Source organism: Balaenoptera acutorostrata, chromosome 18 (genome assembly GCF_949987535.1).
Source record: "Balaenoptera acutorostrata chromosome 18, mBalAcu1.1, whole genome shotgun sequence".
NCBI lineage: Eukaryota > Metazoa > Chordata > Mammalia > Artiodactyla > Balaenopteridae > Balaenoptera > Balaenoptera acutorostrata.
The window spans coordinates 57408364-57434632 of record NC_080081.1 but is presented as its reverse complement, the minus strand read 5'-3'; the positions used below and the strand labels follow the sequence as shown (position 1 = coordinate 57434632).

Genomic DNA, 26269 nt, shown 5'->3' with positions numbered 1-26269 from the left:
AATACAAATTCTGAAAAAGAAGATGAGCGGGCACCCTGCTGATGAAATAGACATTGTTCTGAGACAGTTCAACTTAATGAAGACTGACTGGGAAGTAACTGCTTGCAGATCCAAAGTTTATAGCACGGCTTTGAGAAAGTGAGAAGAAGCTCAATACCACCATAATTACACTTTATTGGAAACAGTAGCACCAGGCAGATGAGATAATGAATTTCTCTTTGTCTAACACAGACCGTCCACCCCTGGAGGAACCCCATGTTTGGACTGTGGAAGGGAGAGATTGATTAGACAGTGAGGAAAGATGATCTCCTGATTCACTGGGGATTTCTCCTGGCCAGAGCATTTACAAGTTTTTGTGTACTTTTTCCCCCTTTGGAAAGCGTCACATAATCTTTCATTATGTGATGAATGAAGAGTTTCTCTCTGAATCAGGTGAAGTTTTGACAAAGCTTTGCAAGCGTTGTCCTTGGGATTCCCTGATATGTCATCCAGGATACAGTCTTCCTGCGATCAGCATTTGTAATTTCTGAGGACTAGTCTCTGATGTGCATACGGAATGGCCCCCGATCAGCCTGCCAGAGGGAGAAACCGCGGAAGTGGTTGCCAGCATCTTGCTGAGATGGTTGTCAATATTTATGGTTCTGAGAAACTAAAAAAATCAATAATGCTCTGAGCCAAGTCGAAGTTCCATTAGCTAGAAGCCAAGCTTCCTTCTCAGGGCAAAGGAAATATGAAGCACGGGAACCTGTTTGAGAATCACGTCCTTGGGCGTTAACTGACCTTCACAAGGCAAGATAGACCATTTCATCTAGAAACATTTTGCCTGATCCAAAAGCAGGAATAATCAGTGCATGTTTATGTTGTCCCTGCTGAATTTTCTCATTTTCACAGGTACTAAATTGTTGGAGAGATTGTGTGTGTGTGTGTGTCTCTGTGTGTGTAAGTGAACTTGTAGGTATGTCGAGGGTAGAGGGGGAAGTATTAACATTTGTGTAGCCTTTCACGGTATCCGTGATTTGAAGGATAGGTAAGGTACCACCCCTCTTGATGGTTAATTGAGCAGCCAGAGAATGGAGATTTGTTTAGGGTTGTCTAAGTTTTAGGTACACGTAGTGAAATTTTGGGAATGTTGTAGTAGCATTTGGGATGTTGTTCCATCCTGGAATGTCCATTCTGCCTGAATCAGTATGTGACTGTACGCTAGAAGTTATTTCCACCTATCACAGAAGCTAGAAATCAGGGACAGCTGTATAGACATACCATTCATTCTCTGTGTGTGTGTGTGTGTGTGTGTGTGTATATATGTATGTGTGTGTGTGTGTGTCTATCCCCATTTCTCTGGAAAGAAAAGTGTTGTAGGATGTGTCTTCCTTTTTTCCCCATTCTCGAGACATTTTGTTCAACCATGGAATCTCCCTTCCTGTCATTCCTTTCTAGACCCACCAGAAATCAGGCTACTCCAGCCCACTTCAGTTTTCATACTCAGGGCTCATGGCCTGGCTCTTGTCACACTTATTGTTCTGAAATTCAGGGTCAGATCTCCCTATGCACCCAAAGAGGGGGAAGAAATACAAAATGAGCCTGTATCAGTGATTTTACTGAACTCACTAATTAATGAGAGAATGAGTAAGATGTTAAAACTGGTTCAAAAGAGAGTTTGCTTCGTAAAGACTTATATTTTCTTCTGGACAAAAATTCATTTACATTGTTACAGAGAAGAATTATTTGCATTGTTATGCGTTTTCACAATTTACGTTCTGTCCCTAAAGAGTTGTAAAATAGCCTAGTCAATAACAATTAGAGATTCACATCCCTGTAAAATCAGATAATCCCAGAGGGGGTTGGAGAGGATCCTCTAGCCCAGCATTCCGTCAAAAGGATCTGCAGTCTCTGTGCCCATTTCCAAGACTTTGACTTCTTTTTTCACATTTTTTTCTGGGATGAAGATGACTGACGTTTAAGCAGCTCTTCTTTTTTTTTTTTTTTTTTTTTGTTTTTGAGATTTTTTTCTTTTATTTTATTGAAGTATAGTTGGTTTACAATGTTGTGTTAGTTTCAGGTGTACAGCAAAGTGATTCAGTTATACATATATACAAATCTATTCTTTTTCAGATTCTTTTCCATTATAGGTTATTACCAGATATTGAATAGAGTTCCCTGTGCTATACAGTAGGTCCTTGTTGTTTATCTATTTTGTATACAGTAGTGTGTATATGTTAATTCCAAACTCCTAATTTATCCCCCTCCCCAACCTGTTTTCTTTTTAAAGTACTGATTTCCCCGCTGTGGGCCACTGGCTCCAGTGACGGAGAGAGAGAGACAGACAGAAACAGAGAGAACTGTAGAGAGGAAGGAAGGAAGGAAGGAAGGCCAGCCCCATGCATTTAAATTCCCTCCTGTGAGGGCAGCCTAATTGTGTCATCAGACTTTATGCCTGTTTTAAATAAAGGTGTTTTTTTAATCAGCTATATTCCAGGGTTGGCACTGGCTTGAGAAAGGGAGGTCACACAGGCTTGGCATCAAAAGTGAATGTCTGTGTGAATATGTGGGATCTAGAAACTCTTCATCCTCTTCGGAGAGAGACCAAACACAGGGCTGTGTGAGGAAGCACGTGTTCAAAAAGCGTTTTTTTTTTTTTTGGTAAGTTTTTAAATTTATTTATCTTTGTCTCCGTTGGGTCTTTGTTGCTGCGCACGGGCTTTCTCTAGTTGCGGCGAGAGGGAGCTACTCTTCCTTGCGGTGTGCGGGCTTCTCATTGCAGTGCCTTCTCTTGTTGTGGAGCATAGGCTCTAGGCACACAGGCTTCAGTAGTTGTGGTGCGCGGGCTCAGTAGTTGTGGCTCGTGGGCTCTAGAGTGCAGGCTCAGTAGTTGTGGTGCATGGCCTTAGCTGCTCTGCGGCATGCGAGATGTTCCTGGACCAGGGCTCGAACCGGGGTCCCCTGCATTGGCAGGTGGATTCTTAACCACTGCACCTCCATGGAAGTCCCAAAAAGCATCTTTGAAAGGGAAGATTGCCAGCCAAATAGAGCACACATTCTACACAGTACCTGATGTGTAGCATGGGTGTGTATACCTGTGTGTGCCCATATGAGTGTACACACACACACACACACATATACACACACACATACACACATACACCCCACAGGCTAAGCAGCAACGTTCTGGAGAAGCTCAGCCTTCCATGAATGCTGCTTTTGAACAGGAGCTGGGCATAGTCCCAAGGTGGGTTGGATAGCTCTTAGCTGCCCATTCTTTTTTTTTTTTTTTTTCTCAAACATCTTTATTGAAGTATAATTGCCTTACAATAGTGTGTTAGCATCTGCTTTATAACAAAGTGAATCAGTTATACATATACAATATGTTCCCATTTCTCTTCCCTCTTGCATCTCCCTCCCTCCCACCCTCCCCATCCCACCCCTCCAGGTGGTCACAAAGCACCGAGCTGATCTCCCCGTGCCATGCGGCCGCCTCCCACCAGCCATCCATTCCACATTTGGCAGTGTATACATGTCCATGACACTCTCCTACCCCGTCACATCCCACCCCACCCCCTCCCCACATCCCCAAGTCCATTCTCCAGTAGGTCTGTGTCTTTATTCCTGTCTTGCCACTAGGTTCTTCATGGCCTTTTTTTTTTTTTTTTTTTTTTTCCCTTAGATTCCATATATATGTGTTAGCATACTGTATTTGTTTTTCTCTTTCTGACTTACTTCACTCTGTATGACAGATAAGCAGCTCTTCTTTAAATGGGGGTGGAGGGTTTAGGGACAGGGATTCACAAAGCTCATGAGAATCACATCAGAGCCTTTCCGTATTCGCCACTCTCTCAGATGCTACTTTCCATTTCAGGTTTTCATTATCTTTTAACTTAGGTGAGCTCCTCACCAGTTTCCCTGGCTTTTATTGAGTGATTTCTTCTAGTGCTTCTCCAGTTTCAATGTGCATATGAAACGCTTGGACTAGGACGCAGATTCTGAGTCAGGAGGCCTGAGTAGGGTGAGGCTGCGTTTTTGATAAGCCCCCAAATGAGGCTCATGCTTGTGGTCTTTGACTAGCAAAGATGTGTCCCATATGCAATTTTTAAAATGCCTACTATGTGCCCCGTGCTCAGTAAACATGGAAAAGAGGGATAGGGAGGGAGGTTGACAAATTCTGATGTGACGAGAAATGAAATAAGATGGGTATGGATTCAGATAGCAATACTGAAGTGTGATAATCATTATAATATTATTTAGTCCTCACAAAGCTGAATACAAAGGTTATCACCTTCCCAGAATTTAAAAAGCTAAATACAAAGCTAAATGCAAGGGTTATTACCTTCCAGAATTTAAAAAAAAAACAAAAAAAACAACTTTCAAAAAGATTTTTAAGTCATTGGATAAGCTGATTAGCTTACTGTGGAAAGCTCTGCTTCTGTGTAATTATCTGACATCTCTCTTAACTTTCATTGCTTATGGTAATAACCTCGGAGGCCTGAAGGATAAAAGGACCAGCCAGTTTAAGTGCCATGAGAACATTTATCTCTGGTAGACAATGTGAAAATACTCTTCAACCTGAAATTAAAATGTTTATTATCAACTGGTATTTCCCAACTTTTGACCACTGGATTTGCCGTAACTTTCCAGCACTAATGCACTGCAAATCTATTAGAAATAGAGTATAATGAAAGAAACTACGAAGGGAAAAAGTCAGAGTGAGCAGAAGACTGAAATATGCTTTGGAAGTTTTCTTCTCACGTTGACCCCTCAGAACTGGAGGGCCCGTGGATACATGAACCAACGATCACTGTATAGAGTGACTAATGTTTTCATAGCAGGATATGTAGGGAATTGTGGAAACGTAGCAAAGGGACACCGAATTCATGTCAGGGTTGCAGAAAAGCTTCCTTTATGAAAGGCACTTAGGCTGACTCTTGAGGGAAGCATAACAGTTAGCCGGGTAGACCAGGAGTTCCAGGGCCCCTAGGATGAGTGCATAGTACATGCAAAAGTAGGGAGACAAGGCCACGGTCCTTAACAAAGAGGAGTGTGACCACGGAATGGCGAATGGATTGAAGGGGAAGCTGCAGATCAAGGGAGGCCAAGGAGCAAACAGTTGCAGTAGCCCAGGTGTGACATTGTGAAGACGCTGATTAGAAAACATTGGGCAATTTTTAATGAGCAAATGGTCCATAGTCACTCCATAATGTGCCAATTTTCCCAGTTCTTTGTGTGGAGAAGGCATGTCTGCACATTCTAGTTTCTGAAGGGCACCCATGTTCAGAGTTAAACCCATGCATGTTCACAGAAAGTATTTGGAATTTTTATAAGTGCGTCTTTGATGTGAATTTTATGAGCCGTGTTAATTTCTTTCCGCATGAATAGCTTTAAGGGTGCTGCAATCTAAATCCTGTTTAAATTAGTTTATACTGTTTTCTGTTTTCTCTGTGATCTTTCCCCTGAATCCAGAATTGAATTTTCATTTGGGTATTGAAAATGACCGCTCCCAACACCCTCCTGTAGCCATTCAGGGGGAGCTGCTGACTTAGTCTTCATTTAATATAAAGTCACGTCTTATATGGCAACAGATATCGACTAGAGTTAACCAGTCGTACGTTAGCTAATGTTTTCACAGTTAATTTGAACGTCAGTACATCAGTCATCCACCAGCCCGCCTCAGAAAGTTCAGAAACGAGGATGAAATTGGGAGTTTTCAAAACTATGTACTAAGCCATATATATGTGTATATATAAGATATATACAGTATATAATGTATATTTTTATTTTATTCATATATACTGAGAAAATGGAATTCTGCCTACTATTACTTGTTACAATGTTAGAAAGTCTCTTGCCTACTTACTTTTTCAGCTGAGTGTTTTCAGTTGCTTAATCCTAAAATTGCTGTCTCTCTTTCTGAAAACTATCAATTAACTCTAATCTGCTGGTGAACTTGTGCTTTAGGTCTAGGAGTGAAGAACAATAACATTTGGCTTTTAGGTCATTCAAGGAAACATGCATTTTTAAAATTTAAGTGTGTTCTTCCTGACAGTAAATTAGGCTATTTATGAACTGCGTAACCACAAGCGAGAGAAGAAAAAACTGCGCCCGTACGAGGGTGAAAGAAAGATGGGACCCCGTTGCTCTCTCTCTCTCTCCTTGGAAGCCCCATAACGAAAACATCCAGGATTTTTCTTTGTGTTACGTAGAGATGAAAGTCACAGCAAAGGGGAAAAATGGTCCATGAAGTCAGAGTTCTCTTTTCTGTTGTTGTTATTTTTTTAAGAGGGGGAAAAAAAAGATTTCTTATAAGCATTAGGTTGATTTCTGCTGTCTTTTCGGAGGCCCATTCTCCTAACGCATATCTGCAGAGAGGCAGAGAGAGGGAGAGAGGCAGAATTTATTCTGACTGTAAGGGTCGCAGCGGGGCTCCCACAAGCATAATGCTGAATTATGGGCCTCTCCACGGGTTGAACGCAGTGTTAACTTGTGTGATGGATTCTATCGTATACAAGCCGCTCTGGTCCATGAAATAAGAACCCCCGTGCAGCTGGAGTTCACTGAGGGTTGAACTCAGACTGAAATTCCAGAGTTAACAAAACTGTGCAAACCAGCTGTGACGCCGAACAAGTGCGCGCTCGCTCACGGGTCGGTTGAAATCGGCAAGGAAACTTGAGTCTTTCACGTGCAGGCTGCCCTGTGGGCCTTCCCCAGGCCACTTATCTCCTCGGATCAAAGCGAGGGGGCAGAGGGGGCAGGTTTGCCCAGGAGTAAAGCTTTGATCCCCAAGCCCAGACCGGCACCACCCAGGCGGGAGAGGGCCCGGGGTGGTGGTCCGTCAACAGCAGGATTTCCATCCTGGAGAATCCACGGGCACTGGGTCAAGCGATCCCGCCTTCACTCAGCGCAAGTACCTCCTGGGCAAGAAGCAGTCACAGCAGTGAAGTGCCCTGGTCTGAAAGGGGGGCCTCTGGGAGAAAAGGTACTAATGGTATTTCCACAGCGCTCTGCAAAATTCACAAAGCGCTCCGCAAATGCAGACTTTGTATGGGGTGTAAAATACTAATGGCGACGGTTGACTGTAAAACCTCTGGTGAGTAAAATAAACTAAAATTCCTTTACTAAATATGAATCACCCTCTCTCTGTTCATCTAGAGTGTGTATGTATGTGTGTGTGTATACGGATGCACACAATATATAATAATGTATAAACAATGGAATATACACATACAGTGTATAAGGATGTCTCCGGTGTTCCTCTAGTAGAGGGAACATGGTAGTCACTTAGTATTTGTCAGATACGTGAGAAGCATCTGAATCTTTTAGTCTAATTTTGCTTCTTATTTTTAGAACTCAGATTCTACTCAGTTTACTTGGAAACTATTGGGTTTTTAAAAAAATTTTTTATTGAAGTATAGTTAATTTACAATGTTGTGTTAGTTTCTAGGATATTTCTCTTAAATCGCATTTTTTTGGGGGTAAAAAATACGGATGAAAGGCTCATCTCCTCAAGTTTGTCTGGAAAATACGCAGTGAGCCTTCAGCAATAGGATCAATTAATGTTGTAATAACCGACATACAGCTTCCGCTTCCAATTAACTTAATCTCCTTCAAACTTGCTTCTTCTTCACCCTCCAAGTCAGTCGTAAAACACAGATCTGTTCCAGTAACTATTTGCAAACGGGCAAGTATATTGATTTCTTTGAAATAAACTTTATCACTTATTTACAGGTAGAACCCCTCCGCCCATCAACACACCCCTCAAACCAAGTTCAAATGGGTTTCCAGTCTCCTTCCAAGGCAAACACTGACCACCCCGGAACAGGTCCTCTTTTGTTGAAAACAAGGAAATATTCTAGTTTTCAGCCTAATCAAATATGTTCTATTAAACCTAAAGTGAAATTAGTTTTGAACTGCAGTAGAATAAGAATTGACCTATTCCTACTACCACCTTGGGAACAATATCTCACATCACAACCACTTTTAAAAGTAATTTAATCTGTCATCCACATCTTGACAATAACTCAGCAGATTCTAAGTCAGAAAACTAGTATCACTGTATGCTATTTCTGGTGAAAGAATAAAGAAATCAACTGGAGGCCAAATAGGTGGATAACAGTTTTTCGAGCCAGTCTTAAGAAAGAGAAATCTGGGTTTGGTGGAAGAGTGAGGTTGTACCGTATTTCAAAGGATGCCCAGAACAGATCTTCTAAAACTGAGCTCATTGAGTTGGTAGTGAGGGGGTGAACCACCCTTTGTTTCTTGGGTGGTTGTGCAGTGCCGTGGAGTTAGATGAGGGAAGACAAGCTAAGAGATGATGGAGCCATTAGTCGCAGGAAAGGTCAAGTTCTGAAAACGTAGCCATTAGGATGGACTGTGCTTTGCCTTTAGAGAGGAACCAAAGTGAAAACGAAAATCTTTCCTGGGCCTGATTTGGACTTGGTGGTTTTGCATTTCCAGACGATAGCAAGTTTTCAGAGGCCATCACAGTGCTGCTGTCCTGGATTGAGCGAGGGGAAGTAAACCGGCGGTCTGCAAACCAGTTCTATTCCATGGTGCAGTCGGCCAACAGCCACGTCCGCAGGCTGATGAACGAGAAAGCCACCCATGAGCAGGAGATGGAGGAAGCCAAGGAGAATTTCAAAAATGCCTTAACCGGGATCCTCACTCAATGTAAGTAAGATTTTGGGGGCCATCTCTTTTGTCATGATGTTGCCTTTTCTTATGTACTCATTTTTTTTTTTTTTCATTTGGGGGTAAGTAGTCCCATAATTTCCCATCTTACTCCATATCGAATGGCAAAACCTCATAACCGATTTCATGTCCTGTGGCAACTTGGAGGAACACGGACCCCGCCCTGAGAGCTTACTTCTCAAGGTGAGCAGCATTTCTGTAGCTTTTCCGCAGAACACCCGGCCTGGCCCCCAGGATGGGGCAGACAGATGCTTCGGTGCCTGCTGGACCCACTACAGTTCACACCGCCCCTGCAGGCTGGCCACCCTCACCTGCGGGCTCTACACCCAGACCCACACATCCTCCCCGTGCCGAGAGTAGAAGCAGCCCCTGAATACACTGTCACGCATTGTCCTTGGGCTCTGTTTAGAAAGAAGGTCAGAAAGACTCCTCCTCAGGATCCTTTATTTGAGGTGAGCCTTGGCTGTCAACACAGGCAACTCAGGAGTAGAGATTTTTCTGCAGTATTATTTTTTGTCCTTTATTCATTTGGAAAGCAAATTGCCTGAACCACTGGATGCCGGTGATTTTTCACGTCCAGATCCTAAATTGATGAAAGGGTGTAAACGGGGCTTTCTCATAGAACAATAGTTAGGGAAATTACCCAGGGCTCTATTCAAAACAAAGGACATATATTTTTTTATGGGCACTCTGTGTCTGTAGTTAATGTCACAGTGGCATCATGCCTCACAGCTGCTGATGTGCTCTTGCTTGGTAAAAGCTATTAAATGACACTCGTAACGGTGCCGCGCTCCATTCCACACCAGGTGCAGGACCCTACATGAGATGGCAATATATGCAATTTACATATTCATTCTGAGAATAAGTATTACTTTCAATGGCATAATGTGCCGAAACGCCCATCACCTCTTTCATCAGTGTAAACCCCAGCCATAAGGTATCCATTAGGATGGAAAGAGAGGAGGGGATGAAAAACCAGAATCTTAACTGTAAATGTGTTTTATATGACTTTGTTGTCAAAAGACCATTTTTGCCACAGCGTAAAATGGCACATAAGGAAGCTCCCAAACATAAACTCTGATAAGTGACCAAATATCCAGTATGAGACCAACCTGGGACACCCTGTCTTTGTAGAAAAAAAAAAGGAAAAACGGAACTGCTGAATCTGATAGAGACCATTGTCAGACCACCTTACCTAGATTCCCTGGTGGCAAGCAATGACCTTTTACCCGACTGTGTATGCCCAGCAGTTCTGAAGTTGGGGTTACTAGGGCTAGGCTAAAGTCCACTAACACCCAGACCACCTTTTAAAGGAGGGAAGCAGAGAATTGATTAGTAGGTGGGGTAGGGTGGATTGATAGCAGAGAAAAGGGAGAGAGGGAAAGTCCACACCATTCTAATAATACAGTTCCTACAAAGTTATGGCAAGAAGCCCACTGCCTGAACAGTAGAATGATCACTGATTGCCTTTTGCTCACTAGCGTCAGGTTTAAATAAATCCTCATTCCTGTGCGGTTTACAGTCCGACTGGGCAGGGAAGACTCAATCCTTGACTCTCACAAGGAAGATAGGAAGGCAGCCACACATTAGAATAGGGGAGGGATTTTAGTGTTTTTTTCTTGCAATACCTGTTGAAAGAAGCACTTGTTAAAAACAAGCCCCCCATCATGTGGCTGAAAGAATGGGATGTGTCTGATATTATACAGGTAGAAGCCAACCTAAGTGTAAAACCACTGAGAGATAGACAAAGAAGTCCAGCACGTGGGGATACAAGCATCAGTGTTTCACTCCTGATAAAAGCAGAATTGGATAATGGGGTTGAGATCTGCAGCGATGATGGGCTTCCTGATGCTGGACCTGGGGGTTGAGCATCCAGCCACAGGCAGCTCCGAGGACCACAGGCTTCTTCCTGTGGAGTCTGTATCCATATGTACCACATCACACGTGGAGAAGCAGACGGGAACGAGTACAGGTGACCCTCGAACAACGCGCAGGGGTTAGGGGCTTGGACCCTCTGCAGGATGAAAAATCTGAGAATAACTTTACAGTCGGCCCTCCCTGTCCTCAGTTCCATATCCGCACATTCAACCAAGCATGGATGATGCAGTATTGTAGTATACATAAGTGGACCTGCGCAGTTCAAACCTGCGTTGTTCAGCCTGTACAGGCAGGCTTGTTCACTTGCTCCCTGAAAAAGAAGAGAATGAAGGGCTAGAGCAGGGCCAGGAATTTTGGAGGAAGATCCCACCTCATGGAAACCACAAGAACGGAGATTACTATCATAGATAACACTTAGGTACCTCACCTATAAAATATCAAAAATTAAATTCTTGCTTTTAACCTTCAAACCTGTCCTTCTTTGGTTTCTCCCTTCCCATTTTAATAAATTCGCAGACCAAAATCCTGTAAGTAATTTTCACACCCACCATCCCCCACCACCAAAGCCCACATATAGGACAGCAGGAAATCCCATTGTTTCAACATTCAAAATTGACCCACTTTTATTCATTTTCACTGCCATCATTCAAGTGCAGGCTGCCTGAACGATGATAAGAGCCTGGTATGTCAGTTAAATATGGTGTCCACCTGTAAGTAATAGAAAACCCAACCAAACTTTATCTTAACAAATGGAGCCTTTTCTTTTTATACACAGTGAAATCCAGATTTGTTGGCCCTGGTTCAGTGGTTTAAGGCTGTCAGGCCTGAGGTTTCTGTGATACTATCAATATTAACCTTCTTAGATAGTTGTCTAAGAGGGCTGCTGTTGCTCCTGCCATCACATCTTGTTTTTACAAGCTGGAATCACATAAGAAAAAGGAGAGGAAGAAAGGAAGAGGAAGGGGTTGCACCTTTAGAGCAAGAAAGCAAACTTGCCCAAAGATCCCCAGTAGGCTTCTATTTATGTCTTGTTGTGCAGAATTACTACATGTGGCCATGCCGAGCTACAAGGAAAATGGGAAATATACTTTTTTGACTGGGCCCATTGTTCTCCAGAATAAAACTGGAGTTCTCCGAGTTAGGAAGGAGGGGAGAATGGCTACAGAGAGACATTTTGCAGTTTCTGCCATGTGTAATTCCTCCCTTTCCGCCTTTCCTCCAGCTCAATCTATTTTTCACACGTTGTCTGACATAATTCAGAGCACGTCTTCCCCACTTAAATCCCTTGAGTAGATTCCCATTGCACTTACAATAACATTCATCCTCCCGAGCCTCAAGCTCTCCGTGCTTGCCTCTTCAACGTCAGCTCTCCTTCACCTCATGAGGCATCATCTCCACTGGCCTTTTTCCTGCTGAGCCCGTCAAAGCTACCTCCCACCTCCGAGCCTTTGCACATCTGTTCCCTCTGTCTGATGGGCTCTTCCCTGTACTCTGCATGCTTCCATCCCTCTCATCCTTTAGGTCTTGGCTGTAAGGCCACCCTTTCAGAGAGGCCTTCCTGATCCATCCTCTCCAAGCAGGCTCACCATTCCTGCATCTCTTCAGGTTCCTCAGGGCACTTATCCAAATGGGTATGACTTAATGAATTCTCTGGTTTTGGTTTATTATAATAAACGTCACAAAGGAAAGGATACCTCTCTCCTAGTCATTGATATATATCAAGTGCCTGGAACATGGAAATATGCAACAAATATTTGGTGGATGAGTGAGTGAATGAATTGAGTACATTGGAAGGAAGGCAGGAAGTAAGCCTGAAACAGTAAGCTCAGAAGTTTCCAGAAACCTTGTAGAACAGTTTGGCATCGGTGTTAGCACTGTCTGTGGATAACAGAGTTTCACCTTGCATGTGTAATCAAACAAGTTGAAGAAAGAGCTCACCAGCTATGCTTTTGTTGGAAACTGCTATATTTTACCAGACACTTGGTAGCAGGCTAGAGGATGTTAGGAGAGTTGGGGTAGAAGAATAAACACAAAAGTTCATGTTGACATCTCCCCAGTTGTCACTGTCTGACAACCTGTACCTTCCCCATCTCCCTATTACTGTTTGAGAGATTCCCCCCTTAACCCTGTAATTTGATTCTGGGAAGTATTTCAGCAGCCAGCAGATATCAACAGGGATTGTGAAAACCCCAGCTGAACTTGACAGCCCCCAGAGCTGTCCAAGGGATACACGCCGCAGCCAAAGAGGGCCTGAGGGGCCTTCGTGTGAATCCTCAATAGCCAGGACCCTTCAGGATGACTTGAAGATGGCAGATACTTTCAATGTGAGCCTCAGCTGGAGTTAAGGCTGTGAGGTAGAACGGGAACGTTGCATAGCTCACTGAGCAATCTCAGAATTTTCCATTCGTTTTTATGTGCTTTTACAAAGACGACAATTCCCCAGATGCAAAGGGGAACCAAATTCTAACATGAAATTCACCATAAAAATATTAGCAATAACCTGACTAGCCTGGTAGGTGTGTGTACATTTCCTCATCCTTTGAATTTTGAAATATATCTCATTTCATGTCTGGTGGAGTTACGTTTGGTTATCTCCACCGCATTTTCTGCTTCCCCAGATGGCTTCAGGGTGAGTTTGGTGTCCATACACGTAGCTGCCTCTAAAATAATAGCTGCGGAAGTCCACAGCGATCGACATACTTGCCATATTTTCCAAAAGTAGAACCAGTCATACCCCTATTTATCGGCTTTAATATTTCTGGCAAACACCACAGGAATCACATTCGGCGTTCTCTTTTAGAATTAGATAAGGATTGTAAAGCACTGGGATTCGGGAATGACATCTCAGCTTTCTTTCTCCACAGTGGCTGGAAATCTCCTGGTTATTTGACAGTTGCTCCCTCCCACGTAAAAGATCCCCACAATGTCAATGTTATGCTCCTAGCATTCCATGGCAGCCTCTCCATTAGAAAGTCAAGTTTCAGGAAGTCGTTCATAAGCAGTTTGGAAGCAGGTCTATTGTTGAACTAGTTTATTACAGCAAGTGGGGCTGGCCTGGTGTCCTGAAGAGAAGGCCCACTGAACAACTTCCAGGAAAATTCAGGTACATTACAAAGCTCCAAGCGCAGTAAAAGTGTGTGTCCCTATATAGATTTTGTTGGAAATAGCCAACTGGTTGACCAGGAGAAGGGAAATTCCATCGCATGTTAGTCCATTAAAATGGATTAAATGCGCATATCTTCTTGCCTTGCTTATCCTTGCTGTCATATTTGAACAAACAGCATTTGTTCAAAGGGAAAAAAAACCCAAGAGCCATGAATAATTTAAAGGTTGAGATTTATTTCAAGGTCTACATCAAAGGCCAGCAGTTACCTTCTAGCTTTGTTGGTGTTCAGTTCTGCCAACATTTGTTTAAGTTCTAACCTTCTTCCTATCTCTGGCCTTCACCCCAGGATGGGCTATGTAGATATAACCAAATAGGCATTGTTTCCATCTGAGCCTTGTCATAAAGTGTCAAAGGGCAGCAACTAAACCCAACCAAGAGTTTGGGGAGTATGGCATCCATTCACTTCTACTTTGGATCGTTTTTCACCCATGACAACGGATGTGCAGTTTTCAAAGATGTTAGATGAGAGCATCCTTTAAACTGGTGGGGCACCTAGGGCTTTCCCTTCCTTTCTGGGCCAGCTGGATATATCTCATTCACTATATATAAAGAAAGGGAAAAAAAATTCAGTACGGGTGAATCATCTCATTCTTATGTCATTTTATTCTCATATCATCCTTATCTCATCTTCATGTCACCTCTCAACCTATCCATTGGGCAGAAACTCCCCCAAGTTTCCCAACTGAGAGACTTTCGGGTTTTGATCTTCCTTGCTTTTTAAACATTTATATTTCAGAGGAATTCCCCATAGGCCTGCCCACATTCAGGTTTTCAGTTATGAGCAAAGCTTGTCATTTCAAAGCTCAGAGAAGAGCTATTTATAACGCTGAGGAAGCATGTTCCACAACACTCAATTATTAATGTGCATGCCAGGTCGATCAGTTGTCCATGCCTTGTTACAACACACACGCATCTGATGAAAATTTAAACACTCCATGATCGTCCTGCTCTGGTAATTTCCCAGCACACTTCCTGGTAAGAGAGGAGAGAGGGAAGGGAGCAAAGTGGGGAAAAGGCAAACGGGAAGCAGAAGGTGATGGAGAAGGACTTAGTCATATTAATTTAAGATTAGGTGCCGTAAGTATGAGCAGGATGGAAAACTAGAAATTGTTGAGTGTCAGAGCTGGAGGGGACCTCAGACCCTCGTTGGCCCAAGCCCCTTCATTTTATAGAGGAGGAAACTGAGGTCCCAAGAGCAGCCCTGATAGGCCCCTGTCATTTAGCAATTTATGGGCAGATTAGAACCCAGGACTCTTGGCTCCTTGGACAGTTTGCTTTCTCTGTGTGCGTGTGTGTTTATGAAAAATGAAAATGATCAGAGGAGGATAAGTGTAAGTTTATAGTTTACAGGTGGGTGTGAAGAAGTGTGCTGGCGTCACACTGAATATAAGAGCCGCCACCTGGTCGGAAAACAAAGTCTTTGCCTCTAGCACGACCCTCTTTCCCCGCCTCCGCACTCGTACTTCCTCCCCATCCCTTGTCGGAAGCATTTCCCCTCCTCCCCAGGCCAGAACCGAAGCTCCTATCACACCTCCTCCATGAATCTTTTCTGTCTGTTCTACGCATTATCACCTCCCTTTCTCCTCCCCTCTGTAGCGCTTGTCGGTACTGTCTACTTGGGCATTTGATTATTCTTTTAAGCATCAGGTCTGGGGTTTTGGTTTTTTCCTCCAGCAAGATTTTAGGCTAAGCGGAGACAGAGACCGTTTGCTGTTCTCTTTTCCCGCCTCACTGCCTCACTGCACCACTTTCAGGCAACATTCTTGTAAGCACCTCAGTATACAAATATTGGTTGTTGATCATATGTCACAGGTGGAAATGAAAGTAGTATTGGAAATTGGGCTGGAACCTAGTAACTGCGAAACACATTCTAAATGTTGGTTTTGGGGGTAAACCGTGATCTTAACTGGCTTTGATCAAATATACCATTCTCCTTAAAAGTGAAATACATAGAATATACTTCAGTTGAGAATTTTGCAGAAGTAGTATTAGAGCGCTGTCATTGATGTTATTTTAACCTGGAGATTGGGAAGGTTAGAACTATCATGCAGATTTGTTTTGTGCATTTATGATAGGAAATGGCATCAACCTCATCTTAGATCTCGAAAAAAGCCAACAGTGGAGAGACTTTTGACCAGGCACCAAGAGATCCTGGTTTTGATCCCAGCTTGACCATAAATTAGCCAGGTGACTTTAGGAAAGGCCTTGAAGCTCCTTAAGTCTTTGTTTTCTCATCTCTGCGGTGAAAAGGTTTGACCAGACAGTCTCCTAGGCTCTCTTCCCACTCTGAAAATTCAGCTGTCCTTATCGTATCAAGAACTTCGACCCTTGAACATCTCTGAATGTCTACACACAACAAGTACCTTCCGGGATGTCAGTAACTCCGGAGCTGATCATAGAACAGAGGATCAGATGACACTCTCCCTGCCCATCCCGACTCTGCCTGGCTGTGGAGGTTGCATCTCCGGGCAGTACTGTAAGTTTTAAGCCACTTCTGCCCCCTGAGAGTGTGTGTGGCCTCCTGCTGGTGCTGCAGATGCACCAAAACTCGTGTCAGAGAGGCTGCATCTTGCATCTCCTCTGCCACGTCCTCATCTGTTTTCTTGACTGAAATCGTAAAAGCCTCAGGCGTTTGAATGAATGATGAAACTCATCCACAGTATTTATTGGGTCCCTATTAAGTGCCAGGTAGAGCACTGAGTGCTGGAGTGAAATGTGAGGGGCGTCTGATCTCCCTGTGAACTTCGACCCCCGTTTCAGGCAGATTGGCATCCTCGTCCACATTTCTCCTGCCTGAAAAGCTCTTTCTGAAATCATTTCCTTCTTAGAAACATGTCAGCTAAACTCTTTGTTTTTTAATTTCCACTAGGGGAAATTTGGCTCCCGTGTCCCTGCTGTCGAAAAAGAATTTTATGACGTGTTAAAATGTTTTCCCATGTCTGTGGTCGTCATCGCTATCGTGCATCCATGGGAAAAAAATTCCCCATGACTGCCTTAGTGACTCGGCAGGTCTTCTGTTTCTCCTCAAAATTATACAGATGGCTGTGTTCGCCAGTGTTTTAAGTGCTGCAAACATAATTTTCATTAAAAAAAAAAATACCTTTTTGTTCTCAGGGACAAAATGTCCAGAGAAAATACCTTTTATAAAAACTTCCAAATCAAGGATGAGCATAGAATTTTCTATTTCGCAGGACAGCAAAGCTGATAGCAGAAGATGCTGGAAGCCTGCCAGAACTGAGTTGAGCCTTTTTTGGTATCGGCTTTCAGCCTGCATATATATATATATCTGGGCTCTCTCTCTGGCTCTCTCTCTATATATATACATATATATATGTGACTGAGCCAAGTAATACACTATTGATATTTGCATTTCTTTTAAAATTTAACGATAACAAAATATGAGAGAGAAATTAAGTCTTATACTCTGGAACAATAAAGCATTGTAGAAGGCTAGATTTCAAGAATTACCATATATATGTTGAGTGAAACACAAAAGTTCAGGAAATACGTAACTCCTGGGGGCTAAGGAAGAAAACTACTACCTTGATCCCAGCCCAGCTGTAGGGACTTGGGGAAAAACCCACTGCCCAGTATCACGGGGAGGGGGCGGGGGCTCGTGTGAGGAAACAGTCTCTGAGCTACTTTGGAAGGAATCACATGTAAAAAAAACAAAAAAAAAAATCTTTCATGAAAACCTTTCAAAGCCAGGACACTTTCAAGCTAGATCCGAGGAAAAGTGAGGTGTCAGGAAAGTTTCTTGAAGGCAGATATGATGTCTTCTTGACTCTCTGTGCAACTGAAGAAGAAGTACCGATTAGTATTTGTGCGCAAACAAAAGAACGATGTCCAGGGAGACTCGTGACAGAGTAGCCACAGACAACATGAGAGAACATCTACTTAAGGAGACAGACTGCTTAGGTGTGCAGACCCCTGCTTCAGCAGGTAGCTGTGTGATCCGCAAAGCCAAAAATATATCCTGTCTGTTCCTTCACAGAGAGTTTGCAGACCCCTGTGCCATGGGATGGCAGAGGTAGGAAGGATATTCAGGACTGACCCCCCTTGACCTTGGGATTCAAACAGGTGGAGGTTTCGCAGGCCACAGAGCTGCTTAGAGGTGGAGCTACGGCTTCAGAAATGCAGGCTGAATGACCCTCCCTCCCCGCCCACGTGCCCCCCGAAACCCTGTGCGACTCCTCGAGCCCTAAAAGCTCTCCCTCAGCCCCACCTCAAGCTTCCCCTGCTGAGGCTTTTATTCAACAACAGTGATAAGCAAAAGTAGGACAGCACGGATCTTAGATGAAAGCGTGTGCTGAGTGCGCACCCCGAACGGAGTCGGTTGCAGTCTGGTAGACAGGTGAGCAGGGGCCCTCTTGCCAGACCCTGGGATTCTTCCTTGCTGTCTTTCACGTTCCTCAGTACCCTTTTGGAGAGGGCTCAGTGCAGCTTCCTGTCCCATCACAGCCGCAAATAATTGTCTTCTTTGAGTAGAAAATTCTGCTCACCTTAACGTTTTGGACCAGCCGTTGTTAAAGCCTTTCCTGCCCGCCTTGGCGCTCTCTGCAGCCTCCCTCTTGGCAGCTCTCATACTGGGATTCTCCGGGGCTGCAAGGACCAACAGCATCTCTGGATCTTTTTGTCCCTAGTGCCTAGTGCAAGGTCTGGCATGGTATGCTCCCCAGTGTCCATGAGACTTTGGCCCATAGTACAAATGCATATTCAGATGGGTATAAGAGCACGATTTGAAGTTGTACAGGTGCTATTTTCCATTCCCAGCTTCACCACTTGCTAAGTACATGACTGGTAATGATACCCTCTCTGTGAATCTCAGTTTCTTTCTCAGTGAAATGGGCATGATAAGAGCACCTGCCTCAGATCATTGTTGGGGAATTTAAATGAGGTAATGTTTTAAGTCAGAGGTTCTCAAACTTCATTATGCGTTGGAATGACCCGGGGACCTTGGAAGAACAGACTCTGCTGGATGGGTGGTTGCCAGAGGCAGAGGTTGGGGGGTGCAGGGAGGGGGTGAAGGAGGGCAAGAGACACAAACTTCTAGTTATAAAATAAGTAATTCCCGGAGATGAAATGCACAGCCCGACAGCAATAGTTAACAATACTGTATTGTGTATTTGAAAGTTGTTAAGACAGTAAACCTTAAAAATTTTCATCTCGAGAAAAAAAACTTGTAACCATGTGAGATGACAGATATTAACTAACCTTGTGGTAATCACTTCATGGTACGTACATACTGCAAATCATTATGCTGCGCACCTTCAGCTTACACAGTGCCGTATGTCAGTTATATCTATCTCAATAAAACTGGGAAAGATGTTTTTAGAAAAAGAATCTGCTGGACCCCACCCCCCAGAGTTTCTGCGCAGTAGGTCTAGGGGCTATTTGCATTTTAATAAGTTCCCAAATGACGCCCATGATGCTGGTCCAGGATCCACACTTTGAAAACCACTGTTTTAAATCATCAAGCATAGTGCCTGGCCCAGTAAGTACTGTTACCTGATTTTCCTAGCACGACTCATGGAGTTGATGGTGACCCAGAGGAAAGCAGGGTCACCATTTTGAGGGTCACAGAGGAGAAGGGATACCCAGAAACCAGGTCTCTTCCCTTCCTGCTGGGTGATCAGTCTTCACAACAAGCCAGATACTGATAAAAAGGGCAGTTCTGATGAGTCGGTGGACTTCTTTCCGTGAGTCACAATGGAAACTGCAGATGTGGATAGCTCGGGTTCAGAGAATTGGTCATCGTGTAATTCAGGCCTTTTCTCATTGATCAGGAATGGCAAAATTTAACATTTGATTACCAGCTGTTGACAAGGGATAGGAAAACAATCTGAAAAACACTTGTGGGCATAAAATGGGAGTGCGACTTGGCGATAGCTCTCAAAAATTAAAAATTCATGCACTCTTTTATATATTTTTTCCACTGCTAAGAATTTCTTATAAAGATATTTAGGTAAGAATGTGTCAGAAAATATGTCTGACGATGTTCACTGCAGCCTTACTGATAATACATGTAGGACTAGATTTCCAAGATACATTAAGTAAAAAAGAGCAAGATACAGCACAGTGTATATATCAATAGTAGCACTTTATGTAAGTAAAACAAGGTTACACATAGTGTACTGTATGTATAACTTTTTCTTTGGATGGATACTCTGTTAACAGTGGTTACCTTTAAAGAGAGACACTGGATGAGCGGTAGTCAGGATGGGAAGATAGACTTTTACTTTTCATTTTATTCATTTTTTTCTTATATACGTATATTACTTTCATTTAGTCAATAGGGATAATCCAGACAGGGTGATTGATTGGATTTTAAAAAGCCTAATAGATGCTATATATTGTAAGGCACCATTAAAATTATAATAGCTTCATGGATTTTTGTTCCATTACTTTCCAGAATATTTGAACAGATGCATTAATAAGGGTATCTACAGTTCCCTGAAGTGTATTGGGATTTATACTATACAGAGCTTCAAAAGTCACTGTCTGCCTAATATCTTACCATTTATTAGAACAATGTCACCATTTCCTGCTTGCTTAAAATTTGCCAAAAGCACCCTGTTTCTTTTTGTATACTTTGATCAGCATGTTTTTCTTCTTTTCTGCACCCCATTCCCCAAAAGAACCAGATTTCTGGCCTCATCTCACCAGGAAGTTCAGAACCGTGGTGCCTGCTGGTGGCGTTTTGGCCTCAGGTTTACCAGGGCTGGAATGGATTCACAGGGTCACACAGCATGGCTCTTTTTACTCATCTCAAGACAAAAACCCCAGAATGCCCTTTTTCCCCCTTGACTTGAAATTCCGGTCCATGCCTCCTTAATGTATGGGCTTGATGGAGTTAATGCTGTTTCCTGGGCTTCCCGCCAGACTGACTGGCTCCTGAGTGAGGACCCAGAACACAAGTGAGGGCACAGGAATCTCTCTGGGAATCACTCTAGCAGCTTCCCCTGTCGTGTTCAGCACTAACTGCTCCTTCCTCTGGCTTTGTCTCACTCCTCTGGGCATCCAGAGGGCCCAAATCATTTACTCCATTCTCTGTTATAATTCTGCAATCCAGGGCCAAGGCTCATCAATCCCACCCTAGCTGTTGGTATTTAAAAACAACACTAAAACGCTAGTGGGGGAACTCGGCTCTTTCATTTGTTACACGCCTTTGAAAATCTCTTAGGAGCCCTTCACAGAGGATTTGGGAAAATGTTATCCCTTAAAGGAAAATAAGATTTCCTCTGAACCCCACAGAGCTAAGGCTCTATCAGGAGCCTAGATAACATTAAAAACAAAAATTCAGCTTGGAAGATTTGTTTGAGGTGCTCTATTTAGGCAGGCCTACTGCCTGTAAGGACTTAATCGGTTTCTCCTGATATTTGGGAGACTAAATGGATTGAAAGCTCTTTCACAGCTGCTTAGCTGGAACAAAAGATGCAGGAGGTGTGGGGACTCAAGACACGCACTCAGGAGCACATGGAGGAAAAGGTCTGGGTTTGTTCTTTGGAGGAACCTAACCTTTCTCTTTCATTGCTTCCAAAGCTTTTCTGCCCAGAGCTCAAGAATCAGGAGCCTCGTGCCCCCCAGAAGTCTGAGGTTTTGTGCTTGGTGCCCGGCTCCTTCCCAGGGAGCTTGTTTGAGTGTGTTCTGTTTCTGGGTGTTTACCCAGAATGTCCTGTTCTGAGCTTGTCGTTTCTGAGAAGACTGAAGACAAGTGCTTCTCAAGATAATTGATAAAGTTCTCTCTCATGTAAGAAGTCTGTTCTGAAGTCAGCAGATGTCCAGACATTTTGAGGTGAGGGGAAAGTACAAAAAAAAAAGGTTGTTAAATTACCTAGTCTTAGGATTTTTTGTTGAAATGCTGAAGAATTTATACACGTGTGTGCACGTTATGTGTATAAGAGAATGAATAATCACTAGTAGGGTGTTCAATTAATTAAACACAGAGGCCATTAGAGGAGGCTCTAATGTCGCGGTGGCCTAAGTATGCAAACCAAAACCTAAGCCTGTAAATGCCTCAACGTTAAGAAATGGAAACCTAAGGACAGCCAATCACAAATAACCAACTAGGCTTTGAGAGACAACCAAACAATAATCTCCTTGCTTTGCTTCTGCCTTTTCCCTGTAAGTCTCTCCCCAACTCCTGTCAATGGTGCCCTCCTAAACACTTCCAGTTTGGTGCCACTCGACTGGAATCCATTTTTGCTGAAATAAACTTCAAAAATTTTAATATACCTCAGTTGATCTTTTAACAAGAGGTTTGTCTCTGCCAAGAGTGATTAGCAATTTGCTCAAAGCTCTATTTATCCTCCGCTAATGTTCACTTATACCTGCTGGAAATGTACTAGGGACTCTACTTTGACACCTAAGACGGACATTCAAGCATACTTTAGAAAAATCAGTCACTTTGAATTTTTTCATTTCTCTCAAATAACCTAATTTAGGCAAAGTTAATACATAGAATTGTGGGAGGGCAGTTTGCAAGGTGTGAAGGGTAAATATTAATTCTTTTACGGAGCGCCCTTTCTGTTGTTAATACTTCCAAAATGCTGAAGTATTCTAATTGCTATAGGCACCTATGGGGCCCTGCCGCCACCACTCTGCAGACCCCTTGGTGGTGAAGGCCCCGGTGGTGGTTGATGTGAATCTGCTCTGCTCTCAGCTCAACATCTGCACGCTACCTTTTTGAACAAAGGCCAGTGCCATCTTAGTTCCCTGACTCCATCTACTGAGTTAGCTATTGTTTCTGTCTTCTCTGAGCGGTGAAGTAGAGTGTTAAAGATTCCACTTAGTAACTACCTGTAGTTTTACTGTGTATAGAATAAGCAGTATGCATTATACTGGAGAAGTAGTGAGTGGTCTGAGTGGTGAAGTAGAGTGTTAAAGATTCCACTTAGTAACTACCCGTAGTTTTACTGTGTATAGAATAAGCACTATGAGTTACACTGGAGAAGTAGTGAGTGGTAGTTGGATTCAGGGACTTGCTCTTTGGTGTTTCCTGCTGCAGACAGTGAAGAGAGGATGGTCTTTCCCTGGGGCACCAATCCTAGTGGTCGTCCTGATTTATGGTTTTACAAACACGCCGTCTTTGAATCACATTCATTACTTGGGCATACTCTTTGAGGTAGTTTTTCACTAATGATGATGAATTCCTGCAGATCCTAGCACTCTGCTGAGTCCTTTTGTGTGCCCAAGATCTTTCATTTGCAAGACGAATGGCTGATTCAGGGGCAGTCTGAACAGAAATGAGAGAAGTCAACTGGGCCATAGAAATACTGTGCGAGTATTTTTTAAACCTAAGCTGAGTTACACGGTTTTTGTTTTTGGAGGTTGAGGGTTTTTTTAACTTGTTAATATGTGGGGGAAAGTATAAAACTTAATAAGAAAAGAAGTGTAAAAGTAATCATATTTAGTTTTGCTTTTAATTAATTATGCTATTGAAAAGAATACAATTACATGAAATTGAGAATGGCCGAGAAAATTCAAGATAAACCTCTGAATTCTGACTTCTTTCTGAACCTCCTGTATGTATTCTGGCTCTCTCTGGATGACCTTCAGGCATCTCAAATTCAGCCTGTCCAGAAGTAAACTCCTTATCTTCTTTCTCAGACCTCCACCTGTGCTCTTGGTCTCTGATGTACTTCTCAAGGTTGAGTCATCCTGGTCTCTCTTCTCTCCAGCCTCACAGCAAGTCAACCACCATGTCCTGTCGACTCCTTGCTCCTCCCTCCATTCCAGTGCTCTGTCTTAATTCAAGCCTTCATCATCTCTCCCAAACAAATCTTACTCGGATATGCCTCCTCTAGCCTACAGTATAAAGTCACAGTCTGACTTGGCATACACGGTCCTTCCTGACTTATTCCCACCCAGCTTTAGCCCTGTCCCCACCAGCTACTTTCACACAAAGTCCTTTCACAATTCCATGCCCACCTCTGAACCGGCTGCCCCTGCCTTCTCTACTGGGCAAGCATTGATTCATCATTTAAGACTTAGCAAATGTTGTTTTCTTTGGGAGTGTCTCCTGACTCCATCTACTGAGTTAGCTATTGTGTCCGCATAGCTGTCATCCGTACCTCTCTTGCATAGGATAATTATCTGCTTGTCTTTCTTGCTCCCAAGAGACCATGGTCTCATCAAGGGCATGGACTCTGTCTTAATCATGTATTTCTAGCAGTCAGTCAAATGCCTGGTGACTAGGAGGATCTCAGATGTTTTCTCAATGAATGAATGAATGAATGAATGAATGGAACTTAAACCCTGGGATATGGTGATAACATGTTCTAAATAACTGAGGCATTTATCCTCAAACAGGGAATATCTACAAGAGTACATGCCTTGAGTAGATATTAGGGGATCCATTTTTACCCTTGAGCCTGTGCAGAATCTTTCTTCTAAGTACCTTCCCTTCTGTACTCCTCCAAGTGCGTTACTGGTCTCTCTTACCTTCCTCCCACTCCACACAAGCATGTATGACCACGTAATTTTCTCTTTAGTGTATCCCCTTTATTAACAGCCTTCTCTGATTGATGGCAGAATTTTGACTTCTATCACCCAGATAACTCAGCCTCGACCCTTCCTGTCCTCTCTCCTCAGGCCTGGTGTCAGGACACCACAGGTCTTACTCTTCTAAGTGATGCTGATCAAAGAGGTCTACTATTAAAAGCAATGAGACCCATTACTCTTTAACAATCCCATGATCACCACCCCCGCCAGATAGTCTCATCAGGCAGTGGATTCCACCGTGGGCATTTTGGGCCGAATGCTCTGTGCTGCCTGTGCAGCAGGCATCTGGAGGCCCCAGATGATGCCAGCCTCCCTGCAGGCAAAGCCATAGGAAGCCCAGGCAGTGGGGCTGAACCAGTTCTCCTCAGCCAGCCACGGGCAGTGCATCCGAGCAGAGTCCTGGGGGTGGGTGGTCAGGGGAAAGTCAGCACCGGGAGCAACTCATTGTGACTAGTCTGGCAGTGTTACTTCCTCCAGGTGAGGCAGGAGAGGGGACCTGCACGCGCTCAAGGGCAGCGCGAGCTTAGCTTAAATCCTCCTGTTACAGGCGAGTGCAACAAGTTCATCAGGAGACATGATGATCAAGTTTGATAAATAAGGAGATTTGGGGTTGTGATCTTCTTGAGTTAGAAAACGGTCCATGTAAAAGCCGCTGTGAAAATCACCCATAGATTGAGAAGTAGTTGCTTATTAGCATTAGAAGATATTTACCGTGTAGTAAGTGAAGGGAATCTGCTTTCTTCCTTTCCTCCATCACACACTTGTTTATTTTATGGACTAATTTTTGAAATTGGGGCACCAGTTGTTGCTCCTCTGTGGGGATTATTCTATTACTCTGACATTCCTTGGACACCTGGAAGATTTGGAAGAGCTTTGATGCCCTTTTTTAGAACAGAGCCTTGGGAATCACTTTAGAAAGATTTATGTTAAGTAGAGCATTAGCATCGCTAAGAAGCTCATTTTGACTGTGCCTTCCTAACTAAATATTTAGGAGTTCAGGTTTAATCATATGGTTCATTCAGTGCTGTAATTTCCTTAATCCCGTGCTTACTAGATCAATAACTGCTTACGCAAGATTGAATCTGCAGTTGGTTGACCCCGCCTCTCACATCCACTACTAAGAGCCCATCCCTTTCCCTACATCTTCGTTTGTTCACCACCCTTCAACATTGATCATGGACCTAGCACCTCCCCTGGAAGCCACAGAAGTGCTAAATTAAGTCAAAGTGTTAGAACTTCCAGGGGGTCGCGAGCCAGAGGGAGGAGAGCCTTATGAAAGTGAAAATGGAGTAACAGAGAATGGTATGTGGCCATGATGAACTATGAAGGACGCCATATGGTGTTGAAATAAGATCTACATGCGGTGCTGCTGGTTGGGTGAGCCTTGGTCTGTCTTGAGGTGAAGGCAGTGGCTCCCATTTTCTGCCAGAGGGCTGGAGGGCTGGCTATAATGGGTGCAACAGGGGGAGAAAAGGGGACCAAGGAGTAACAATGGCCTTGAGACTGAAGGGAGATATGACACAACTACTCATTGCCCCAACTTGGAACTTGGACACGGTAATGTCTTCAGCGGGCTGCACTGGGGTCCTTGAGGTGGAGACCAAAAGCGAAAAAGAGATGTGTTTGGCTCTTCCTCATTCAGCCACTGCCCCCAGGCTTCACTTCTAAGGCCCAAATCCAGGCATTACTTGATCTGTATATCTATATTTGTGTGTCAACACCAGTGCCTGTATATCTATAGATCTAGGTGTATAGATGTACCAAGTCATATTTTTAGACAAGAGCTAACAAATGCTTGGAAGCAGATGTCCATGAACTTTTCCCAGTCATATTTAGAATTTGTTTTAACCTAAAGTTATGGAGACAGACATGAAGGGAGACCTCCCCAACCTTGCTAAAATGTAAGTACAAAAAGGCACAAATTGGATGGATATTGATGATGTTATTTCTGCTGCGACATCATCCATAGACTCCTAGTGTCTTTGCTTTGCTTCCCTATAGTGATCACAACATAAATTACTTGTCTTGTTTGACTTCCTTGTTCAC

At 43.5% G+C, this 26269-nt stretch overlaps 1 protein-coding gene across 8 annotated transcripts in view; it reads left to right on the top strand.

Moving 5' to 3' along the window:
• Window positions 1-26269, top strand: part of ENOX1 (ecto-NOX disulfide-thiol exchanger 1) — a 614655-nt gene that overhangs the window by 460200 nt on the left and 128186 nt on the right. For all 8 annotated transcript variants that reach the window (XM_057532923.1, XM_057532921.1, XM_057532924.1 and 5 more), the window contains one exon: window positions 8443-8655. In XM_057532923.1, coding sequence (XP_057388906.1) covers window positions 8443-8655 — 213 coding nt within the window. The remainder of the gene's footprint in view (window positions 1-8442; window positions 8656-26269) is intronic.